The 20,360-nt window shown below is 53.6% G+C and overlaps 1 protein-coding gene across 4 annotated transcripts; it reads right to left on the reverse strand.

Annotated features, from left to right (window-relative positions):
* Positions 1 to 75: 75 nt before the first annotated feature.
* MAPK15 (mitogen-activated protein kinase 15) lies at positions 76 to 10,476 on the reverse strand. 4 transcript variants are annotated; one of them, XM_070464359.1, is made up of 14 exons: positions 10,242 to 10,476; positions 5,676 to 5,774; positions 5,391 to 5,420; positions 5,196 to 5,286; positions 4,605 to 4,735; positions 4,329 to 4,492; positions 3,996 to 4,135; positions 3,219 to 3,276; positions 2,728 to 2,865; positions 2,523 to 2,628; positions 2,262 to 2,421; positions 2,054 to 2,172; positions 1,840 to 1,968; positions 76 to 1,728 (listed from the first exon to the last, which is right to left on the reverse strand). In XM_070464359.1, the coding sequence occupies exons 3-14, from the start codon at positions 5,400 to 5,402 to the stop codon at positions 1,246 to 1,248; spliced, it is 1,731 nt and encodes a 576-aa protein (XP_070320460.1). In that variant the 5' UTR covers positions 5,403 to 5,420; positions 5,676 to 5,774; positions 10,242 to 10,476; the 3' UTR covers positions 76 to 1,245. The 4 variants fall into 4 exon arrangements, with proteins under 4 accessions (XP_070320460.1, XP_070320459.1, XP_070320458.1 ...); XM_070464358.1 differs by lacking the exon at positions 10,242 to 10,476 and adding an exon at positions 6,338 to 6,507; XM_070464357.1 differs by lacking the exon at positions 10,242 to 10,476 and adding an exon at positions 6,879 to 7,160 and having other exon boundaries at positions 77 to 1,728.
* Positions 10,477 to 20,360: the final 9,884 nt, after the last annotated feature.

Genomic DNA, 20,360 nt, shown 5'->3' on the forward strand with positions numbered 1-20,360 from the left:
TGTGGGGTGGACTAGAGACCCCTCCCCATCTATACTGCCACCACCTCTACCCACATCTTCTAACCACCATAAACCCCTTTCACCTCTCAGCCACTTTCCGTGACAGGCCTCACTTCACCGGCCCTCTGTGTAGGCACAGCCCATTGGCAAACCCCTGGTTGCCAAGCCCAGCAGACACTTCCTAGCCTCTTCTGGAAGTTCCCATCAACCTGGGGCTGCCCTTGGCCCGGGTGCCAAGCAGCCATTTGTCTACTTGCCTGGGCCTCCCAGACCCTCCAGTCTTACAGCACCACCTCTGCACTCAGGGCTTCTTGGGTGCCCTGCCCCTTTCTGGGCAGTGGCATTCATTCTGCAGCCCTATGGGTCCCCTGTATTCATTGCTTGAGCTATACCTCAGGCTCTAAAAATGCAAAAAGCTGCCCCTTTAGGCAGCCCCATCTCATGACTGGCTCGCCTGCAAGTCAGAACCACGGCCCCTCCCTGGCCTTCCCCAAGCCCTGTTCTGCCTTCTGAGTAGCTGCCAGGTCTGGGTCACCCCCTGCCCAGCTCTCCTGGATCCATTCCTCTCCCTCCCCTGCAGCAGCTGATGTCTTCACAGTAGGGCGGAGCCACCTGCTCCTGGCTGAAAAGCCCTTGGGCCAGGAACACCTCCAACCAGGCACTGAAAAGTGGCCTCCCTGCGTCCTGACCACTGCCGAGGGTGGGGACAGTATGAGGTGTGCATGGAACCAGGAGATACCTCAGTGCTGGCTGGGACCCTCCCACTCCTCAGTCCCACACCCCTAGTCTGGGCTCACTCTGGGCGCTTTGCCTGGTGATACCAGGGGAGGAAGCCTTGAGCCCCACAAGACATTCACAGCTGCTCTCCTCTTCCCCAGCCAAGGTCTGGAGACAGACCGAGCGCCTGTCACCGTGTTGGTGGGGCGTGACTGACTGCAGTCAGGGGCAGTGTCCCACGTTCTCCCCTTTCCTGCTGTGGCTCAGGGCCACAAGTGTGGTCACACGGTGGCTTGCAGCCCGGCAACATGCACTGAACAAGACCCTCCCAGGCAGGATCACCGTGGGGACCACCTCGCTCCTGCAGCACCCCCAGCTGGGACCTGAGGTGCTCAGGCACCAGGCAGGCCCTGGATGCTGTGGACAGAGGTGACCCCAAGGCAACCCCCAGGCAGCCTTAAGATAGAAAGTGCTGGACACTGAGCAGACCGGAGCCCAGGTGACAGCATATGGCAGCCTGGAGGCCTCTCAAGGGCTCTGTCCTCCAGAAGGGAAAAGGTTTGGTGCAGCCTCGCTGGCAGACCCTGGCTGAGGGTGACAGATGGGCAGGCGGGTGGGGGACAGATAGAACTTTATTGGAGGAAGTGATAGAGATTGGGTGTGAACCTCGGCGGCCTGGGGCTTAAATGTGGCCAGGAGAGGGTGCTTTGGGGAAAAGGGAGGTGGAGAGCACCGGGGGCTTGGGCCCGGGAACCTGCCGGAGGAGGGGCAACCTAGGGAGTGGGGCGGGGCTGGGCACCGGGGAGGTCCGCTTGAAGACCCGCAGGGCGGCTCAGGCGCCGAGGTCCCCGGGGGGAGGGGCAGGCAGCCCAGCGCCGAGAGGCAGACGGTCCCGTAGGCTTGGGAATAGCCCCCCAGCGCGGCCCGCGTGGCCCCCTGGGCCCCCTGCGCTGCCGAGGCATCGAACATCCTCCGACTGGGCCGGGCCGCCCCCGGAGGTCGAGGAGGAACCTGCACACAGATGAGGATCGAGGACCGTGGAGGAGCGCCCGGCACCGGGAGCGGCCGGCGGAGGGGAAGGGGGTGGGGGGTGGGGACGGGGCGCGGGACGCGCGGACTCACCCGTGGCGCGCCGGGCGCGTTCGCACCGCGGTCCGGGATCCGGTCACTCCTGATCAGGGCCCGGACGGCCACCTGGGCGGCGGCCTGCGAGGTCAACGAGGGCACCGCCTCCCTTGCGCTGGGCTTCACCTGGGAAGGGGCGAGTGGCAGCGTCACCGGCGCCCGTGTAAACGAGCAGTGGGAGCGGTCCTGCTGCGCCCCCACCACGACCTACCCACAAGGATGACGTCGCCCCGCCGGGCCTCGCCCCTCTCCCAGGACCTGCTGGGGGCAGAGGCTGGTGCAGGGGGGCTGAGTTCTGCCTGGGAGGGTCCTGGGCTCTGCCGGGGGCATCTGTGGGGTCGGGAGACCAAACCCCGGGGTCAGGAGTCCGGCGCTGCTGGAGGTTGGTGGCCCCACACATCGGCCGTCAGACCACGCACCGTGCACAGGGCGGTGGCCGGGGTTACTCCGAGGCCGGCCTCCGGGGTTCCACGCAGGCGAGCCCAAGGGCAGCTGGGCCTCCGGCTCGGGGGTTGGGGGGCTGTCCCCCAGACCCGTCTCCTTCGGGAGGTGGCCGTGGCCCTTGCGCTCCAAGATCATCTGCGAGAGCGGAGGGGCGCTCAGAGGGTGCTGGAGTGGGGGCGGGGTCGCTGCGCAGAGGAGGCCTCGGGGCCGAGTGACCGGGTGGCATCTCAGAGCACCTTATAGAGGCGGCGGCGATAGTCGGCGGCTGAGAGCTGGGCTCCTTCCTGCACCGGGAGCTGCACGGCACCCCCCAGCGTCCACTCACCGGCCGGGCAGTGGAACCTGCAGGGAGCCAGCCAGGCGGGTGCTGGGGCAGCGGGGCCGGGCTGCCTCAGGAGAGCCCCTCCGAGGTTTGCAGCCACCGCCACCCCCAGCCTCTACCTCTGCACGTAGGGGTGCTGCAGGGCCTGGGCTGCGCTGAGCCGCTTGTGCGGGGCAAACACCAGGAGTCGTGAGAGGAGGTCCAGGGCGTCTGGAGGGGTATCGGGGGGCAGGAGGGCATCTAGTGTCTGCCTGGGCCTGTGGGAGGCTGGCTCGTCAGGGCTTCCAGGGTCTGGCCCCCCCAGCCCCATGTCCACATCTGCGCCCCTTGCTAGGGTTTCAACTTCCACCCATCCCCTGGTTTCCTGTCCCCTGCATCACCCTCGGGCGCCAGGGAAGGTCGTCAGACCCCTGCTGTCTGATGCCTGGGGTGGTTCCTGCTGCTCTCCCAGCGCTAGCGGGGCCCACCCTGGGGTCTCCTCATTTCAGGCTGACTAACAGTTTCCCGGTTCAGGACTGTGGTCAGGAGGGCAGGGCTCACGAAGCTGACATTCGCTGGCCCTGAAGGCTGCAGGGAGCACACTGGGGGCCCCTGAAGCCCTCGCACTCACCGGGACCCCAGGTGCTGCAGAACTGAGATGTTGCAGCCAGAGCCAAGCGCCAGGAGGTCTGGGAGTAAGGGGAGAAGGCAGGGTGCTCAGGAGTCAGGAAGGTGGGCGGCCTGGCAGCGCAGGGAGGTGGGTGGCCACTGCTTCTGGCCTGTGGCGCAACCTCCTCTGCAGGGTCTCGGCTCTCTGGCGGGGCTCAAACCCCGAAAACCAGGTCGTGCACCACCACTAGTGCACCCACATGTGCGCCTGTCCTTACACACCTACCTTCTCCACGTGCCGCGTGCTCTCATGTGCACACATGTACCCCCCACCTCCATGGGGAGCGCCTTGCCCTCTCCCCCAGAGCAGACTGGGGAGAGAACAGGGCTCCCCAACACTGCCCTCCACACTGCCACCCCCAGGAAGGAAGGGCTGCGGGCTGCCCCTCCAGCCGCTCCGCCTGTCTCTCCGCTGCGCCCCACCCGGCCCCTGGCAGCACACTGACTGTCGCCCCTCCACAGAGCTCGTGCTGCTGTCCCGCCCCGGGTGGATGCTCGATGGGCACTGCCTGGCCCTCGTGGGCCCCGTGTCCCTGGCAGAAGCCCCAGCAGCCCTTCCCTGGGCCCACCCTGCAGAGCTTGCCCCTCCAGGCTTGCCAAGGCCTCTGGACCCTGCTCATCCCGCCTCCCTGCCATTCCCAGCCCCATCCCCTCCCCGCTGTCCTCCCATGCAGTCCTGGTCCATGAGGCGCCGTTCCCCCACAGCTGTGTGCCAGCAGCCGCCTACCCACACGCTCACCCTCCTTGGACGGTGGCGGGATGGCCTCCAGGATGAGCTCCAGCTGGTGGAGGGTGGACGTGCCAGGGAACAAGGGCCGCCCCTGCAGCATCTCCCCCAGAATGCAACCCAGGCTCCACATGTCCACCCCGGGGGTGTACCTGGTGAGGGGAGGGGGGTGGAGCTGGAGGGGGGACCCCAGAGGCCGAGGCACAGGTGGGAGGAGGAACTTCGAGGGGGGTCTGGGACTCTAGGGGCAAGAAGGCCAAGGGCCCTGGCTGGGCAGGGGGGCGCAGGGGCCCAGACCTTGCAGGGGGAGGTGGGGCAGGATGAGGGCAGGTCGCTCGCTGTTACCAGCTGGAAGACAGCAACACCTCTGGAGCCCGGTACCATCTCGTGGCCACATACTCCGTCAGGGCATGGCCCTCGGGCACCGCAGGGAGGCCGCTCAGGGGGCGAGCCAGGCCAAAGTCACAGAGCTTCACCAAACAGCTGGCATCCAGGAGAACATTGGATGGCTAGGGGCGAAGAGGCAGGCTGCAGGCTGACCAGGCTGGGGCTCCAGGACCCAGTGCACCCACTGGGCCGCCGGCTGGGCCGTGGAGCTCAGTAGATGGGCGTGGGTGGTACCTTCTGGTCCCGGTGGATGACTCGCCCTGAGTGAATGAACTTGGTGGCCCGCAGCAGCTGGTAGAAGATGTAGCGCTTGTGGGTGTCCTTCAGCAGTGTGCCCTTGCAGATGACGGCATTCAGGTCGGTGTCTGGAGGGGCTTGCGGGTCAGTCTGGCGGGCCTGGGGGGGTGGGCCAGGCGGGCCCACTCTGCACCCCCGCAGGGGCTCCTCAGCTCTCACAGACCCAGGCCTCGCCAGCACGTGCTGGGCACAAGCGCAGCCAGGGAGCCCCTGCCCGCCTCTCAAGCCTGCCTACTGTCTTTGTCAGCACAGCAAACAAAGTTTGTGGAATTGTTTTTATTCTTTATTTCATGATGCCTTTGTTTTATCAAATGAGCAGGAAAAAAGGACACGTAGCTGCAAAACCTCGCAGAGGCGGGGATCAAGGTATTTGCCACCAGGCCTTGGGGGCTGACACTCTCCAGCTCCAAGGGACTCTGCCCTTGCTGAGCGCACCAGCCACTGCAGGAAACACTGCGATGTGGGCGGGCGGGGGTGGTCCTGGGCCTGGACAAAGTGGGACTGGGGTCTGAGGGAGGCCTCACTCACCCATAGACTCAAACACCAGGTATATGTCCCTGTCGTTCTCTGCCGGAATCACATCCAGGAGGCGGATGATGTTGGGATGGTCCCCAAATTCCTGGGGAAAGAGCAGGGGGCTGTGCCCTGGGGGCCAGGGGCCAGGCTTCCCTTGCTTTGGAGAAACAGCACCAGGAGCAGCAGGTAGATGGCCTGGCCACTCACCTGGAGAAGCATGATTTCCCGAAACGTCCTCTGGAAGGAGACAGAAACACAAGTGTGTGTGTGGAGCAAAAAGGAAGCCCCTGTCTAGAAAGGATGTGAAGGGACGGACGCTCAGTGCCCGCACACCTCCTGGATCCTGGGTTTGCAGGGGGAGGTGCTCTGAGAAATGCAGAAACCTGCTGTGATTGCATTTCCAGTTGTACCTTTCTGACACAAGGCAGCGGGGGGCCACCCCACAGCCCTGCCTCATCCTTTCCCACACCACTCTCTTCCCCACTCACTTACCTGGGCATCCGTCTTATCCTTGAAGGCATCAAAGATTTTCTTGATGGCCACCACCTCGCCAGTCCTCCGGTCCACCGCCTTCCACACGATGCCATAGGCCTGAGGAGGACAGTGGTCAGCCTGCTGGGCACAGAGCTCCACCAGACCGCCTCCTGCAGACACGAGCCTCCTCCTTCCCACTCTGCTTCCAGAAAGGGGAAGCCCCCAAAGCTGCAGGCCTCCAGAGGAGGCTGTTGGAAGCAACCGGGGTTAGAGGCAAGAGAGGGGGCCTCTGGGGAGGCCCCAGGGGGATGTGGGGTGGCAGGTCCTGACTGTGGAATGGGAGGGAGTTCCTGGGTGGGTCCCTTCTCCGACAGACTTTCACCCTTGCAGGCACCCTGATCCCACTCTCGTGTACCCCATCCAGCCTGTCCGCAGATCCTGTTGACTCCAACTTCAGAATTCATCAGAATCTGAAGACTTCCTCTCCCCTCTGTCCCTCCACCCTGGTCTGAGCCTCTCCCACCTCCAGCCCTATCACTGCCCTGATCCACTTAATTCTTAAATTAAGAATCCACTTAAATTCTCTCCCCGACCCACTCCCACAGGGCATCCTCAGCAGAGCGGGCAGCCTGGCCTTGTAAAATGGTACCAAAGGCTGCTCCTCTCCCCGTGTCACTCACAGCAGGAGCTGAAGTCCTTGCAGGGCAGCATTCCCCAAATCCCCACGTTCCCAGACTGTCCCCCTAGTCTCCTGTCCAGCTACATCAGCTCTGCTCCTTCCCAGCAGCCCAGCATGTCCTTGCCCCAGGGCTTCTGCATGCCTGCTCGCACTATGGGCAACTCTCTCTGCTCTGCGTCTCACACTTGCACACACCCCGTGACCCGCCGTGACACATGTACTCTCACACAGTCCGAGCTGCTCTCCCACGCCCACAGTCACAAACACACTCGGGGTCTCAGGGACTCTGACCAGCAGCCACGCCCACCCCGCTCACTGGCTCAGGCCCTTCCTGGGCAGGGGTCTGCCCCCCTCAGCGCCTGTGTCGCACTGTGGACACCGGGAGAGGCAGCCGGGAGCCTGAGACGGTGGTGGGGACAGCGGGAGCCGGGGGGTCTAGTTCAGACCTGAGACCTTGGGGGGCCCGGCTCTCAGCCGCCTCCCAGAGCCAGGGGACAAGTTCCCTGAGAGTAGGGTGCCCTGTTGTGGGAAATGGGGCACACCTGCAGCTCATGGAGGAGGCAGGACCCCAGCGCAGGAGTCCCTGTAGCGTGGACGGCCACAGTCCTCTGACCGGCCCTACCCACGTCCTGCATGTTCCGCGGACGCCCGGGCGCCTCTCGAGCTCACCCCCTTCCCGAGCCGCCGCTTGAGCAGGTATCGCTGGGCAACGTGGCGATCCACCTCGGCGGCGCACATGTTGGCAAACGGGAACCAGGAAGCCTCCAGACAACCGTGGGGCTCCAACTGTTGAGCCCGGTTGCCTTGGGAACCGACGGAGCGCCGTCGGCCGCCCAAATCCCGCCCCATCCGGGGCCGCCGAGGAGCCCCTCCCGGCAGCCCCGCCCTCCGCCCGGCCGAGCCAGAGAAGGTCCTCTCTCTGCCCTCCCCTCCCCACCTCCGCCGCACCTGCGCCCAAGGAGCCTTCTGCCCACCCCGGGCCTTTGCACGTGCGGTGCCCACAGCCGGGCCTCCCTCCCTGCCTTCTTCCGGGCTTGCTAAGGCGGTACCAAAGGGTAACGTGTCACTCGCAGACCTCCTCTCCGGAGGTATTTGGGAGCAGGGGCCGTGTCATCCCCAACGTGTAAAACGCTACAGCCACTTTGGGAAAATATTTGGTCGTTTCTTAAAAAGTTTAACTTAAATTTAGCGTGACTCGGGCATCTTCCGGTGGTAGTCACCCAAGAGAAATGAAAACATGCGTCGAGTTACACACCCACGTACATAGCTTTATTTGTAACAGCCCCAAACTGTAAACAACTCGAATGTTGCTGCCAACATTTGAAACAGGAATAGATAAACAAAACATGGTATAACCACACAGTGGAATATTACTCAGAAAAACAAAAGGACAACTACTGATACACACAACATGGATGAAGCTCAAAATCATTATGCTGATTAAAGAAGCCAGATCTTCTCTCAAAGAGTAACTGTATGGTGCCATCTGTACTAAATTCTAGAAAATGCCAACTACAGATCCCTGATAGCCTTGTGGTAGAATGGAGGGAGAGATGCATTGCAAGTGGTACAAGAAAACTTTAGGAGGTGATAGAAATGTTCAAGCCTGGTGATGGTTTCAGACATTTAACACATATGTCAAAACAGTTGAAACTGTACACTTCAAATATGCGCAGTTTATTATACTTCAGTTGTATCTCAATATAAAGTTGAAGGGGGAGGGGATAAACATGAGAAAAAGAAACAAAAAAGAGATGAGAGACTTTTATTCTGGTTGTGAGGAAGTGACTGGACTATTCATGCCCTTCATCAATGAAGAGCTAGGAAACTGGACAACAAGTATGTGAACCACGTGACTGCAAACACTGGACAACCAGTGCCGCAGGACTGTGCTCTCAGCAAATCAGACCAGATGAGAGCCTCTTAGTTCTCTTGCTGAGCACCACATCAGGGCAAAGATGGAGAAATTTCCAAGAGTCCATGCCGGGAGCCAACACATGAGATCCCACCCATGACAAGGTCATGAGGGAGAAAACCTGACAGGCAAGGCGGATCAGGTTTTCAGGGATTTCGAAAAGCTGCCCCCGGCGCTCACCTTAAAGATGATATCTGTCTTTCTGATGCTTGCTTCAATAGACTACTCCCTAATTTCTGTGACACAGGCAGAAGGCCTTCCCCGATCTCTTTCCAAATAAGAATCAATTTAGAACTTTAATCAATAAGTTTCCCGGGTGGTGGTATTTTATGAGATTATCCAGGGTGAAAGGAGTGTTTTAATTTAAACTCCTTTGCTGGTATTTTAGTTTGTTTGGCAAATGCATTTATGCCCTTGGTACTAATATGCATGATTGCTTATAATACCCTAATCATAAAATAACATAAAGAACCTGATCATATAAAGGCCCTAATAGACATAGAGCCCTTCGGGGGGTGAGGAAGCCCTATTAGAAAACACAAGAAAAATTATTCTAAAAGTAGCTATTGGGTTAACATTTGCTTGCTGTGTTTTTGCTCTTAATGTGCTAAGGTTGTGTTATAGAAACCATTGTTAATATAGTTAAAGATCTAGAGAAATAAGGACTTAGCCCTAGTGTGGTAACAATGAGATGGTTGTTAATTGTCAGCCAGGAGTGCTAGGCAGAGGCTGCCTCACCAAAGTCGCAGAGTCAGTGTGGGGTAAACTTCTTAGATAAACGCAACTGACAACTTCTGCAGAAGGATTAATTTTTGTGTTAACAAGGTTATACTTCTACTCTGTACTGTTGCCCTATGAGACTGCTACCTTTCAGTTAAGGTCACCATAGAAACAGAAAATAGGTTTACATTCACCTGACCTGCATAAAATGTTAATAGGCCCCAAGGCCAGAAGATAATGTATAAGACCCTCATAAACAAAGAAGTATGCAGAAAACACCCTGGTTTCGTGAAGAACAAGCTGATGTAATGTTAAACTATCTTCCCCTTAGAAATGTACTAATTTAGGGTATAAAAGCCATGGTAAAAAATAAAGCATTGCCAGACTCTGCCAGACTCTGCACCCCCCGTCTGGTCTCTCTCTCTCTCTCCCCCCACCCCCTCGCAGACTTGGCCCTATCAAGGCTGGTCTCACGTGTCTTCTCTCGCCGACACCGTTCATCCTGAGGGTACCCCCTGAATCCTGCTGGGGCTCGACCCCGGCAAGTCCAAGCATAGAACGGGGAGTGGGGGGGCGGGAGGAGCTGAAGAGTCCAGATTTCATATAGGCAGAGGACATCTTTAATGCTGAGCAGCCAGGGTGGACATGAGAACATTCAGGAGAAACCCCAGGCGGGTCATGGCCTCAGTGAGGCGACTGAACTAGCTCTCAACTAAAGGTTATTCTGCACCCATCATGAGTGTGGAGAGAAAGCCTCAAAGAGAACAAGATGATACAGGCTGTTTAGTGTAACAGGCTGCCAAGGATGTCCACACTCTTTAAAGGGAAACAGGCACAAAACAATACTCAGTAGCATAAAATTCACAATATCCAGCACCCAATAAATAGTTACTAGACTTACCCAATTAAAATTATGGACAGGAGCTTCCCTGGTGGCTCAGTGGTAAAGAATCTGCCTGCCAATGCAGGAGACATGGGTTGATTCCTGGTCTGGGAAGATCCCACATGCCTTGGAGCAACCAAGTCTGAGTGCTACAACTAGTGAGCCTGAGCTCAGAGAGCCCACGAACCACAACTAGTGAAATGCTCCACAACAAAAGAAGTCACCACAGCGAGAAGCCAGTACACTGCAGCTAGAGAGTAGCCCCTGCTCTCTGCAACCAGAGAAAGCCCTCATGCAGCAGTGAAGACCCAGCAGTCAAAGATAGATAGATAAAATTTAAACAAAACCAAACCAGAAAACTATGGACAAAAACTTGAATAGACCCACCTTCAAAGAAAATGTACCAATGGTCAGCACCACAGGGAAAGATGCTCAACATTGTTAACTATCAGGGAGATGCAGTCACGACACGTGGGGTCACACTTGCCCACTAGGCTGACTGCAAAATGAAACAGAAGTCTTGGCAAGGATGGAGAAAAATCAGAACTCTCAGAAGGTGCTGGTGGGATGTAAAACAGTGCAGCTACTGTGGAAACTGGCAAGTCCTCAATAAGTTAAAGATAGAATTCCGCCCGCCCCCCCCACCAAAAAAGATAGAATTCCCATATGATCCAGCAGTTCCACTTCTCGGTATAAGTGTGTGTGTGCGTGCTCAGTTGATCAGTCATGTCCAATTCTTAGCTTGCCAGGCTCCTCTATCCATGGAATTTTCCAGGCAAGAATACTAGAGTGGGTTGCTGTTTCCTACTGCAGGGTGCCGGGGTCCAGCCTAGGCAGGATCCAGGGGATACCCTCAGGATGAACAGCGTTGGTGAGAGAGAGAGAGAGAGAGAGAGTGTGACCAGTGTGACCAGACGGGGGGTGCAGAGTCTGGCAATGCTTTTTTTTTTTTTGCTTTATTTTTTACCATAGCTTTTATACCCTAAGTTAGTACATTTCTAAGGGCAAGATAGTATAACATTTCATCAGCTTGTTCTTCACGAAACCAGGGTGTTTTCTGCATACTTCTTTGTTTATGAGGGTCTTATACATTATCTTCTGGCCTTGGGGCCTATTAACATTTTATGCAGGTATGGTGAATGTAAACCTATTTTCTGTTTCTATGGTGACCTTAACTGAAAGGTAGCAGTCTCATAGGGCAACAGTACAGAGTAGAAGTATAACCTTGTTAATACAAAAATTAATCCTTCTGCAGAAGTTGTCAGTTGCGTTTATCTAAGAAGTTTACCCCACACTGACTCTGCGACTTTGGTGAGGCAGCTTCTGCCTAGCACTCCTGGCTGACAATTAACAACCATCTCATTGTTACCACACTAGGGCTAAGTCCTTATTTCTCTAGATCTTTAACTATATTAACAATGGTTTCTATAACACAACCTTAGCACATTAAAAGCAAAAACACAGCAAGCAAAACACAGCAAGCAAATCTCAACCCAATAACCACCTATAGAATAATTTTTCTTATGTTTTCTAATAGGACTCCTTTACCCCTTTACCCCTATGTCTATTAGGGTCTTTATATAATCAGGTTCTTTATGTTATTTTATGATTAGGATATTATAAGCAATCATGCATATTAGTACCAGGGTATAAATGCATTTGGCTAACAAACTACCAGCAAAGGAGTTTAAATTAAAACACTCCTTTCACCCTGAATAATCTCATAAAATACCACCACCTGGGAAACTTATTGATTAAAGTTCTAAATTGATTCTTATTTGGGAAGAGATCGGGGAAGGCCTTCCTGCCTGTGTCAGAGAAATTAGGGAGTAGTCCATTGAGGCAGGCATCAGAAAGACAGATATCATCTTTAAGGTGAGCGCCGGGGGCAGCTTTTCGAAACCCCTGAAAACCTGATCCGCCTTGCCTGTCAGGCTCCCTCTCTTCTGGCCTTGTTAGGGGTAGGGTCTCGTGAGCTGACCTTTTCGAAACCCCTGAAAACCTGATCCGCCTTGCCCGTCAGGTTTTCTCCCTCATGGCCTTGTCATGGGTAGGGTCTCGTGTGTTGGCTCCCGGCACCAGGGGATCTTCCTGACCCAGGGATCGAACCCACATCTCTTGCATCTCCTGCATTGGCAGGCAGATTCTTTACCATTGCACCACCTGAGAAACCTCTGAGTATATATCCAAAATAATTGAAAACAGATATTCAAACAAATACTTGTACATGAGTTTTTTTTTTTTTTTTTTTTTTTTTTGTACATGAGTTTTTGCAACAGCCTAGTCACAAAAGCCAAAAGGTAGAAACAACCCAAATATCCATCAACTGATGAATGGATAAAGAAAATGACATCTATACAGACAATGGAATATAATTCATCCATAAAAAGGATTTAAGTAATGGTATATGCTACAATGTGGAAACACAGTGCTAAGTGAAATAAATCAGATACAAAAGGTCACATATTTAATGATTTCCACTTAAAGGAAATACTCAGAATATGTAACTCTATAAACACAGAAGGGCTTCCCTGGTGGCTCAGTTGGTAAAGAATCTGCCTGTAATGCAGGAGATCTGGGTTCAATCCCTGGGTTGGGAAGATCCCCTGGAAAAGGGAATGGCAACCACTCCAGTATTCTTGCTTAGAGAATTCCATGGACAGAGGAGTCTGTCAGGCTACAGTCCACGGGGCCAGAAAAGAGTTGGATATGACTGAGTACGGATGCACTTCAAAAAGCTATTATAAATATGCTCCTGGACATAGAGAAAACATGAATATAGTAGAAAAAAATGATCAGTGATTTCAGAGACACAGCAATAAAAGCTACCCAAACTGAAACCACAGAGGGAAAAAAAAAGATTAATGACTTGAGGGATAGTGTCAACCAAAAGGGGCGTGCAATAAGTATGTTTGAGAAAGTAATGGCTGAAATTTTTGCAAATTTAAAGAAAAAATTATATATTCACAGATTCAGGAAATTAAATGAAGCCCGACTAGGAAAAACACAAAGAATTCATAACTAAATTGATGAAAAGCAGTGATAAAGAAACAATTTTTAAAATAACCAAAGAGATTTACATGCAGAGGAACAAAAAAATAAGCATGACTGTAGAGTTTTTATCAGAAGAAAAAAAATCCAAGCCAGAAGAAAAAGCAATGACATCATTAATGTACGCAAGGCGGGGAAAAGCCAATCTAGAGTTCTTGAACCAATCCCTAAAAGTGCGGCATATAGAAAACATGGGCTTCCCTGGAGGCTCAAATGGTAAAGAATCTGCCTGCAGTGCAGGAGACTCAGGTTCAATTCCTGGGTCAGAAAGATCCCTTGGAGAAGAAAATGGCAACCCACTCCAGTATTCTTGCTTGGAGAATCCCATGGACAGAGGAGAAGAGCCTGGCAGGCTACAGTCTATTGGGTCACAAAGAATTGGACACGACTGATTGAATAACACACATAGAAAGCATATAGCACAGGTTACACATGAGAAACTGACTGTGGTTAAAGCAGAACTCAGTGTTAAAACATTAGAATAGCAAGCTCAGGGCTGCCACACAGACACGGTGACTCTTCAGGCTGGAAATGAACAGAATCTGGTGAGAAACGTGGTCTCGGGAAACCACAGGGGCCTTTAGTGGAAAAGCCCCTGCCAATGGAAATAGCTGACATAAATCATTAAATGACTTGGGCATTGATGGGAAATGGATGCAATTAAATGTTCTATTACATTAAAAATGGTTTCATATTATTGACATCTTATAATCAAGAAAACTGATACAGACCATAGAAAACAAAGATGCAATTGAAGAACTAAAAGAGTACTAGTATCAGGAGTGAAAGACTATATTCCTACCAAATCCTTCAAGCATTGACCAGAAAATAAGGATTTATTGTCAACAACCTCCCACAAGATACTTGATAACTTAGATGAAATGGAAAATTCACTGAATGAGTGGGAATATTTCCCAGATATAATCAATAACAAATAAAGTGAAAAGCTCTATGCCTACAAGGACAGAGAAGAGCAGGAAAAGAAGGGCTTGACAACCACTTGGACAGGCTGAAAGGGACGAGAGCTAGACTCACTGTGGAGGGTCTGAGGTGGGGAACGGGGCCATGAGCCGGGCAGGAGGCATAGCTAGGTACTCCCCACCGGTGGGCAGCAGGAACAGCAAGTGGACAGCAGGAGCCTCGTAAACTCATCAACGAGTCAGGACCAGGGGTGGGGCGTGGAGCAGTCCCACACAGCTGCGGAGGGCAGTGGGCACCACTGGCCACTGGTCGGTAGGCCAGCCCCTCTTCTCCCTGCCGCCTCCCTGGAACCCACAGTCAAAGGCAGTCTCAGCCCTGCCATTCTCCCACTGAGAACGTGGCCATTAAGCAGAATCGGCCCCAAATGAGTGAATTTCAGCAAAAAAGAATTCTGCAGCGTGAACTTCATTACATTCACTTAATTATTACATCAGTTTTTCAGTGGTCATTTGACTCATCCACTTGCTCATTTAAAATCTGCTATTATGTGTTTTCTCTTGGGGCCATTATTTACACCCAGTCCATTTTCCTCTTGTTTAAATATCCTTGCAGATATAAATTTTGTCAAGAAGTTTTTATTTTCTCATCAAGTGTCAGTTGACAGTTTTATTGCATGCCTTCAGGTTTGTCCTGAATGCATTATTGATTTAGGGTATTTATTATGCATTCAAGAAAAAGTGGACCATGCATTGAACTTTTAGCTGACCCATGAGGAAATCACATGTGGTTTGGGGGGCCTCATCCAGGAAACCCACAGTTGGGGGGAGTGAGCACATGGCAGGCCAAACCCCCAGGTCGAGATGATTTGGCCTGAAGTTCCTGCTTCACGGTCTCCACCCTCCTTAACACCCTGGAGACCAGACTCACTCAGAGAGCCTGCCTCTCGGACGGCAGAGTGTCACAGTCCATGTGGGCCCCGCCCGTCCTGTGTGTCACAGTCCATGTGTGGGCCCCACCCTTGCTGCCCCTCAGTGTCCAAGTCTGAGTAGATACCAGCTGCGCCCCCATCTGCATTGCGGTGGAGCCTACCGCCCATCCTGTCCCCAGAGCAGCCTGAGCCTGCAGCAGCAGGACCTGCGGTGCTCCCCAGCACCTGGGACTCCAAGCTGGGCTCTCCTCTCCCGCTCCCAGCGAGGGCTATGGACCCAGGTACCCCAGGTCACCCCAGGCAGCTGCCTGGGCCTCTCCTAGGAGGGCGCCTTTGGGTTGTAGATGGACTTGTCTCTAGATCATGTGTCCAGACTCAAACAGGGGACGTCCCTCCTGACTGTCTCTCAGGGGTGTCTCTGAACCAGCCTGTGCAGGTGGGTGCTGGCACTGCCATCGGGGCCTGCGCAGGGCTCTGGAGTCTGGGCATCCTTCTGTTTGTCATCCTCTTCCTCACAAACAGAGGTAGGCGAGCAACCCTGGGGGAGCGCATAGACCAACCTGGATCATACCCTGAGCCCCAGCCACCCTGGCCTGGCCACTCAGGGGGGACCAAGGACCAAGCCACAGGCCCTGGGCTCCAACGAGGCCTCTCCCCAAAGCTGTGACCCACTGACCCTGAGCAGGCCAGGGCCCTGGGTCACCATGGCAGCATCGCCCCAGGGCCCCGACCTGCCGTTGTGTGCTCCGAGCGCACGCATGTGGACCCAGGGCTCCTGCCGGCTTCTGCCCGTGTGGCTCCTGGGAATCGGGTGATATGCAGCTGTGTCCCTCGCGGCTGTGTGTCCCTCACGGCTCCGTATGTCTGGGGAGGGCGCTTCCTTCAGAGGCAGCCGCGGCTGTGGGAGCTGACCCATGTTGTGGCCTGGATCTGGTCCTTCCAGCTGGGGCTGACCATGAGCCTGGTGTGGGTCTGGCACCGGTTCCAAGGTACTTGGCTGTCCAGGGAGGCCACCTGGGGAAGGGTCCTGAGTGCCCAGCCCAGGGCCAGCTCAGGTTGGGGGTGTGGCAGGGCAGGGTGGCAGGTAGCCCCAAAAGGAGATCTAGGGAAGGGGACAGACTTGGGGGCCTGCCCAGGGCGAGAGAACAGTCAGGTCCGGGGTCTCCAGGGCTTGACCTCAGCCAGAGGACGCACTGGATATACAGGCTCTCCTGGACCTCTCTCACGTTCCTGCCCATCCTCCCCTTCACGACGGTGATCGCCATCAGTGCTGTGCTTCTGATCAAGGGACAAGGTACTGGGGTGGGGCTGGGGCATCCCTCCTGCCAGGCCCCCTTCGTGTGACCTCTGCCAGAGACGCAGTGCACACACGGTGGGAAGAGCCCACTAAGGCCCAAGTCACAGACCCAGTGCTTTCAGGAGTCCTTGCACAACTCGCTCTGTGCCTGTTTTTCCATCTGTGAAATGGGAGCAGGAAGTGCTCACCCGCGGGTCAGACACACAGCCCAAGCCCGTTGGTACTCCAGAGAAGGGGCGCTCACCCCAAATCTCCAGAGCTCAGCAGGGAGGGCTCCAAGGCAGAAGGAACAGCAAGCCGGGGCAGGAAGTTGTGCCCTCTGGTGGCCTGGCCGGGTAGGGGCAGGGGCTCAGCCAAGAGAGCGGTAACCTAGGAACAAGCCGGATGGGACACTGTGCTGCGGCCTTCAGGGTCCAGGGCGAGGCTCTGGGAGAGTCCGCCGGGAAGGGGGTAGGGGACGGCCTTGGCAGAAGTTGAGCAGACTGCCAGCGCCTCTTCCTTTCAGTGTTTTTCCAGCTCAGGGTCCCGGTTAAGAGGTAAGTGACCCCTCCAGACGCTCCCCAGCCTGGGTCTTGGCCCCTGGAAGGACAGAGACCCCACGCCATCAGGAAGGGAGCGGGGAAGACCCCAAGGGTAGGGAGATGGATCAGGATTAACACTTGGCTTTGAATCTGAGCCCTTGGAGGTGAGTTCCGTCTCCAGTGGGCGGCGGGGGGGCCTGGACACTAGACACCCCTTTCCCAGCACAATTAAGAGAAAGCCCCCTGAGGTCTGCAGTGGGGGCGTCTCAGCCCGCCTCCAGGCCCGGCACGCCCCTCTTCCCCGGGAGAGAGGCCGCTCCCGGGAACACCCACGCACCCCGTGGCCTTCGGCGCGGAGCGAGCCCTAGGAACCCAAGGACACAGTTCTGACCCGAACTGCAGCGAGGCAGAGGCGAGGTCCAGCCCGGGCGGCCAGCTCAGCTGCGAGCGCCGAGGTGGACGCTTCCGGCTGGGAGGGGGCGGAGGGGGTGGACCGCGCGGACCGGGCGAGTGGGGCGGGGCCGGGAGGGAGCCGAGCCCAGATCGGGCGGGCTTTGCCCGTGATCGCCGCAGGACCAGGGCAGGGGCCGGAGGGGCTTCCCTGGGGCTCCGCCTTCGAGGCCGTTGGGATCGCGTCATCGGGAATTACAGTGCCTGGGAGAAGCGAGTCTCCAGGAACCTAGAGAACGAGCAAGAGGAAACGCTCGCCACGCCTCTTCGGGAAAGCGGCGTTTATGAGCTTTAACGCGAGGACTAGCCGAGAAAACTGTGAGGCCCGGACGACTTTAAAAACCTCTGCTCATCGGGTGCTTCACTTCGAAACAGAAATTAAAAGGCCAAGGTCTACCTAAACATTCCCGCGCAGATGTGTGCGGCGCAGGAGCCCGGGAGGGGGACGGTGTGGTGTGGCCTGGGAGGGCAAGGGGTCCCAGACGCGGAGGACCGGCCCAGCCCAGTCTTGAGAGCAGGTCCCCACCTCTCAGTCTGTTTCAGTTTAGCTCACTTCAGTTCAGTCGCTCAGTCGTGTCCGACTCGTTGTGACCCCATGGACTGCAGCACACCAGGTCTCCCTGTCCATCACCAACTCCTGGAGCTTACTCAAACTCATGTCCATTGAGTTGGTGATGCCATCCAACCATCTCATCCTCTGTCATCCCCTTCTCCTCCTGCCTTCAATCTTTCCCAGCATCAGGGTCTTTTCCAATGAATCAGTTCTTTGCATCAGGTGGCCAAGTATTGGAGTTTCAGCTTCAGCATCAGTCCTTCCAGTGAATATTCAGGACTGATTTCCTTTATGATTGACTGGTTGGATCTCCTTGAAGTCCAAGGGATGCCCTCAAGAGTCTTCTACAATGCCACAGTTCAAAAGCATCAACTCTCTGTATTCAACTTTCTTTATAGTCCAACTCTCACATCCATACAAGGGAAAAACCATACCTTTGACTATATAGACCTTTGTCGGCAAAGTGGTATCTCTGCTTTTTAATATGCTGTCTAGCTTGGTCATAGCTTTTCTTCCAAGGAGAAGGCGTCTTTTAATATCATGGCTGCAATCACCATCTGCAGTGATTTTGGAGCCCCAAAAAGAGCCCCTGTCACTGTTTCCATTGTTTCCCCATCTATTTGCCATGAACTGATGGGACCAGATGCCATGATCTTAGTTTTCTGAATGTTGAGTTTTAAGCCAGCTTTTTCACTCTCCTCTTTCACTTTCACCAAGAGGTTCTTTAGTTCTTCCTTGCTTTCTGCCATAAGGGTGGTGTTATCTGCATATCTGAGGTTATTGATATTTCTCCCGGCTTGTGCTTCATCCAGCCTGGCAAATTTTGCATGATGCACTCTGCATAGAAGTTAAATAAGCAGGGTGACAATATACAGCCCTGACGTACTCCTTCCCCTATTTGGAACCAGTCCATTGTTCCATATTCAGTTCTAACTGCTGCTTCTTGACCTCCATACAGATTTCTCAGGAGGCAGGTAAGGTGGTCTGGTATTCCCATCTCTTGAAAAATTTTCCACAGTTTGTTGTGATCCACACAGTCAAAGGCTTTGGCATAGTCAATAAAGCAGAAGTAGATGTTTTTCTGGAACTCTCTTGCTTTTTCGATGATCCAACAGATGTTGGCAATTTGATCTCTGGTTCCTCTGCCTTTTCTAAAAACCAGCTTGAACATCTGGAAGTTCTCTTTTCACATACTGTTGAAGCCTGGCTTGGAGAATTTTGAGCATTACTTTGCTAGCATGTGAGATGAGTGCAATTGTGTGGTAGTTTGAATATTCTTTGGCATTGCCTTTCTTTGGGATTGGAATGAAAACTGACCTTTTCCAGTCCTGTGGCCACTGCTGAGTTTTCCATATTTGCTGGCATATTGAGTGCAACACTTTAATAGCATCATCTTTTAGTATTTGAAATAGCTCAACTGGAATTCCATCACCTCCACTAGCTTTGTTCGTAGTGATGCTTCCTAAGGCCCACTTGACTTTGCATTCCAGGATGTCTGGCTCTAGATGAGTGATCACACCATCATGGTTATCTGGGTCATTAAGATCTTTTTTGTATAGTTCTTCTGTGTATTCTTGCCACTTCTTCTTAATATCTTCTGCTTCTGTTAGGTCCATACCATTTCTGTCCTTTATTGTGTCCATCTTTGCATGAAATATTCCCTTGGTATCTCTAATTTTCTTGAAGAGATCTCTAGTCTTTCCCATTCTATTGTTTTCCTCTATTTCTTTGCATTGATCACTGAGGAAGGCTTTCTTATCTCTCCTTGCTGTTCTTTGGAACTCTGCATTCAGATGGGTATATCTTTCCTTTTCTCCTTTTGCCTTTCACTTCTTTTCTCAGCTATTTGTAAGCCTCCTCAGACAACCATTTTGCCTTTTTGCATTTCTTTTTCTTGGGGATGGTCTTGATCACTGCCTCCTGTACAATGTCATGAACCTCCATCCATAGTTCTTCAGGCACTCTATCAGATCTAATCCCTTGAATCTGTTTGTCACTTCCACTGTATAATTGTAAGGGATTTGATTTAGGTCATACCTGAATGGTCTAGTGGTTTTCCCTACTTTCTTCAATTTAAGTCTGAATTTGGCAATAAGGAGTTCATGATCTGAGCCACAGTCAGCTCCCAGTCTTGTTTTTTGCTGACTGTATAGAGCTTCTCCATCTTTGGCTGCAAAGAATATAATCAACCTGATTTTGGTATTGACCATCTGGTGATGTCCATGTGTAGAGTCATCTCTTGTGTTGTTGGAAGAGGGTGTTTGCTATGACCAGTGTGTTCTCTTGGCAAAACTGTTAGCCTTTGTCCTGCTTCATTTTGTTACTCCAAGGCCAAACTTGCCTGTTACTCCAGGTATCTCTTGACTTCCTACTTTTGCATTCCAGTCCCCTATGATGAAAAGGACATCTTTTTTGGTGTTAGTTCTAGAAGGTCTTGTAGGTCTTCACAGAACCATTCAACTTCAGCTTCTTCAGCATCACTGGTTGGGGCATAGACTTGGATTGCTGTGATACTGAATGGTTTGCCTTGGAAATGAACAGAGATTATTCTGTCATTTTTGAGATTGCACCCAAGTACTGCATTTTGGACTCTTTTGTTGACTATGAGGGCTACTCCATTTCTTCTAAGGGATTCTTGCCCACAGTAGTAGATATAATGGTCATCTGAGTTAAATTCACCCATTCCAGTCCATTTTAGTTCACTGATTCCTAAAATGTTGACATTCACTCTTGCCATCTCCTGTTTGACCACTTCCAATTTACCTTGATTCATGGACCTAACATT

This window comes from Odocoileus virginianus, unplaced genomic scaffold, assembly GCF_023699985.2.
Source record: "Odocoileus virginianus isolate 20LAN1187 ecotype Illinois unplaced genomic scaffold, Ovbor_1.2 Unplaced_Contig_23, whole genome shotgun sequence".
Lineage (NCBI taxonomy): Eukaryota > Metazoa > Chordata > Mammalia > Artiodactyla > Cervidae > Odocoileus > Odocoileus virginianus.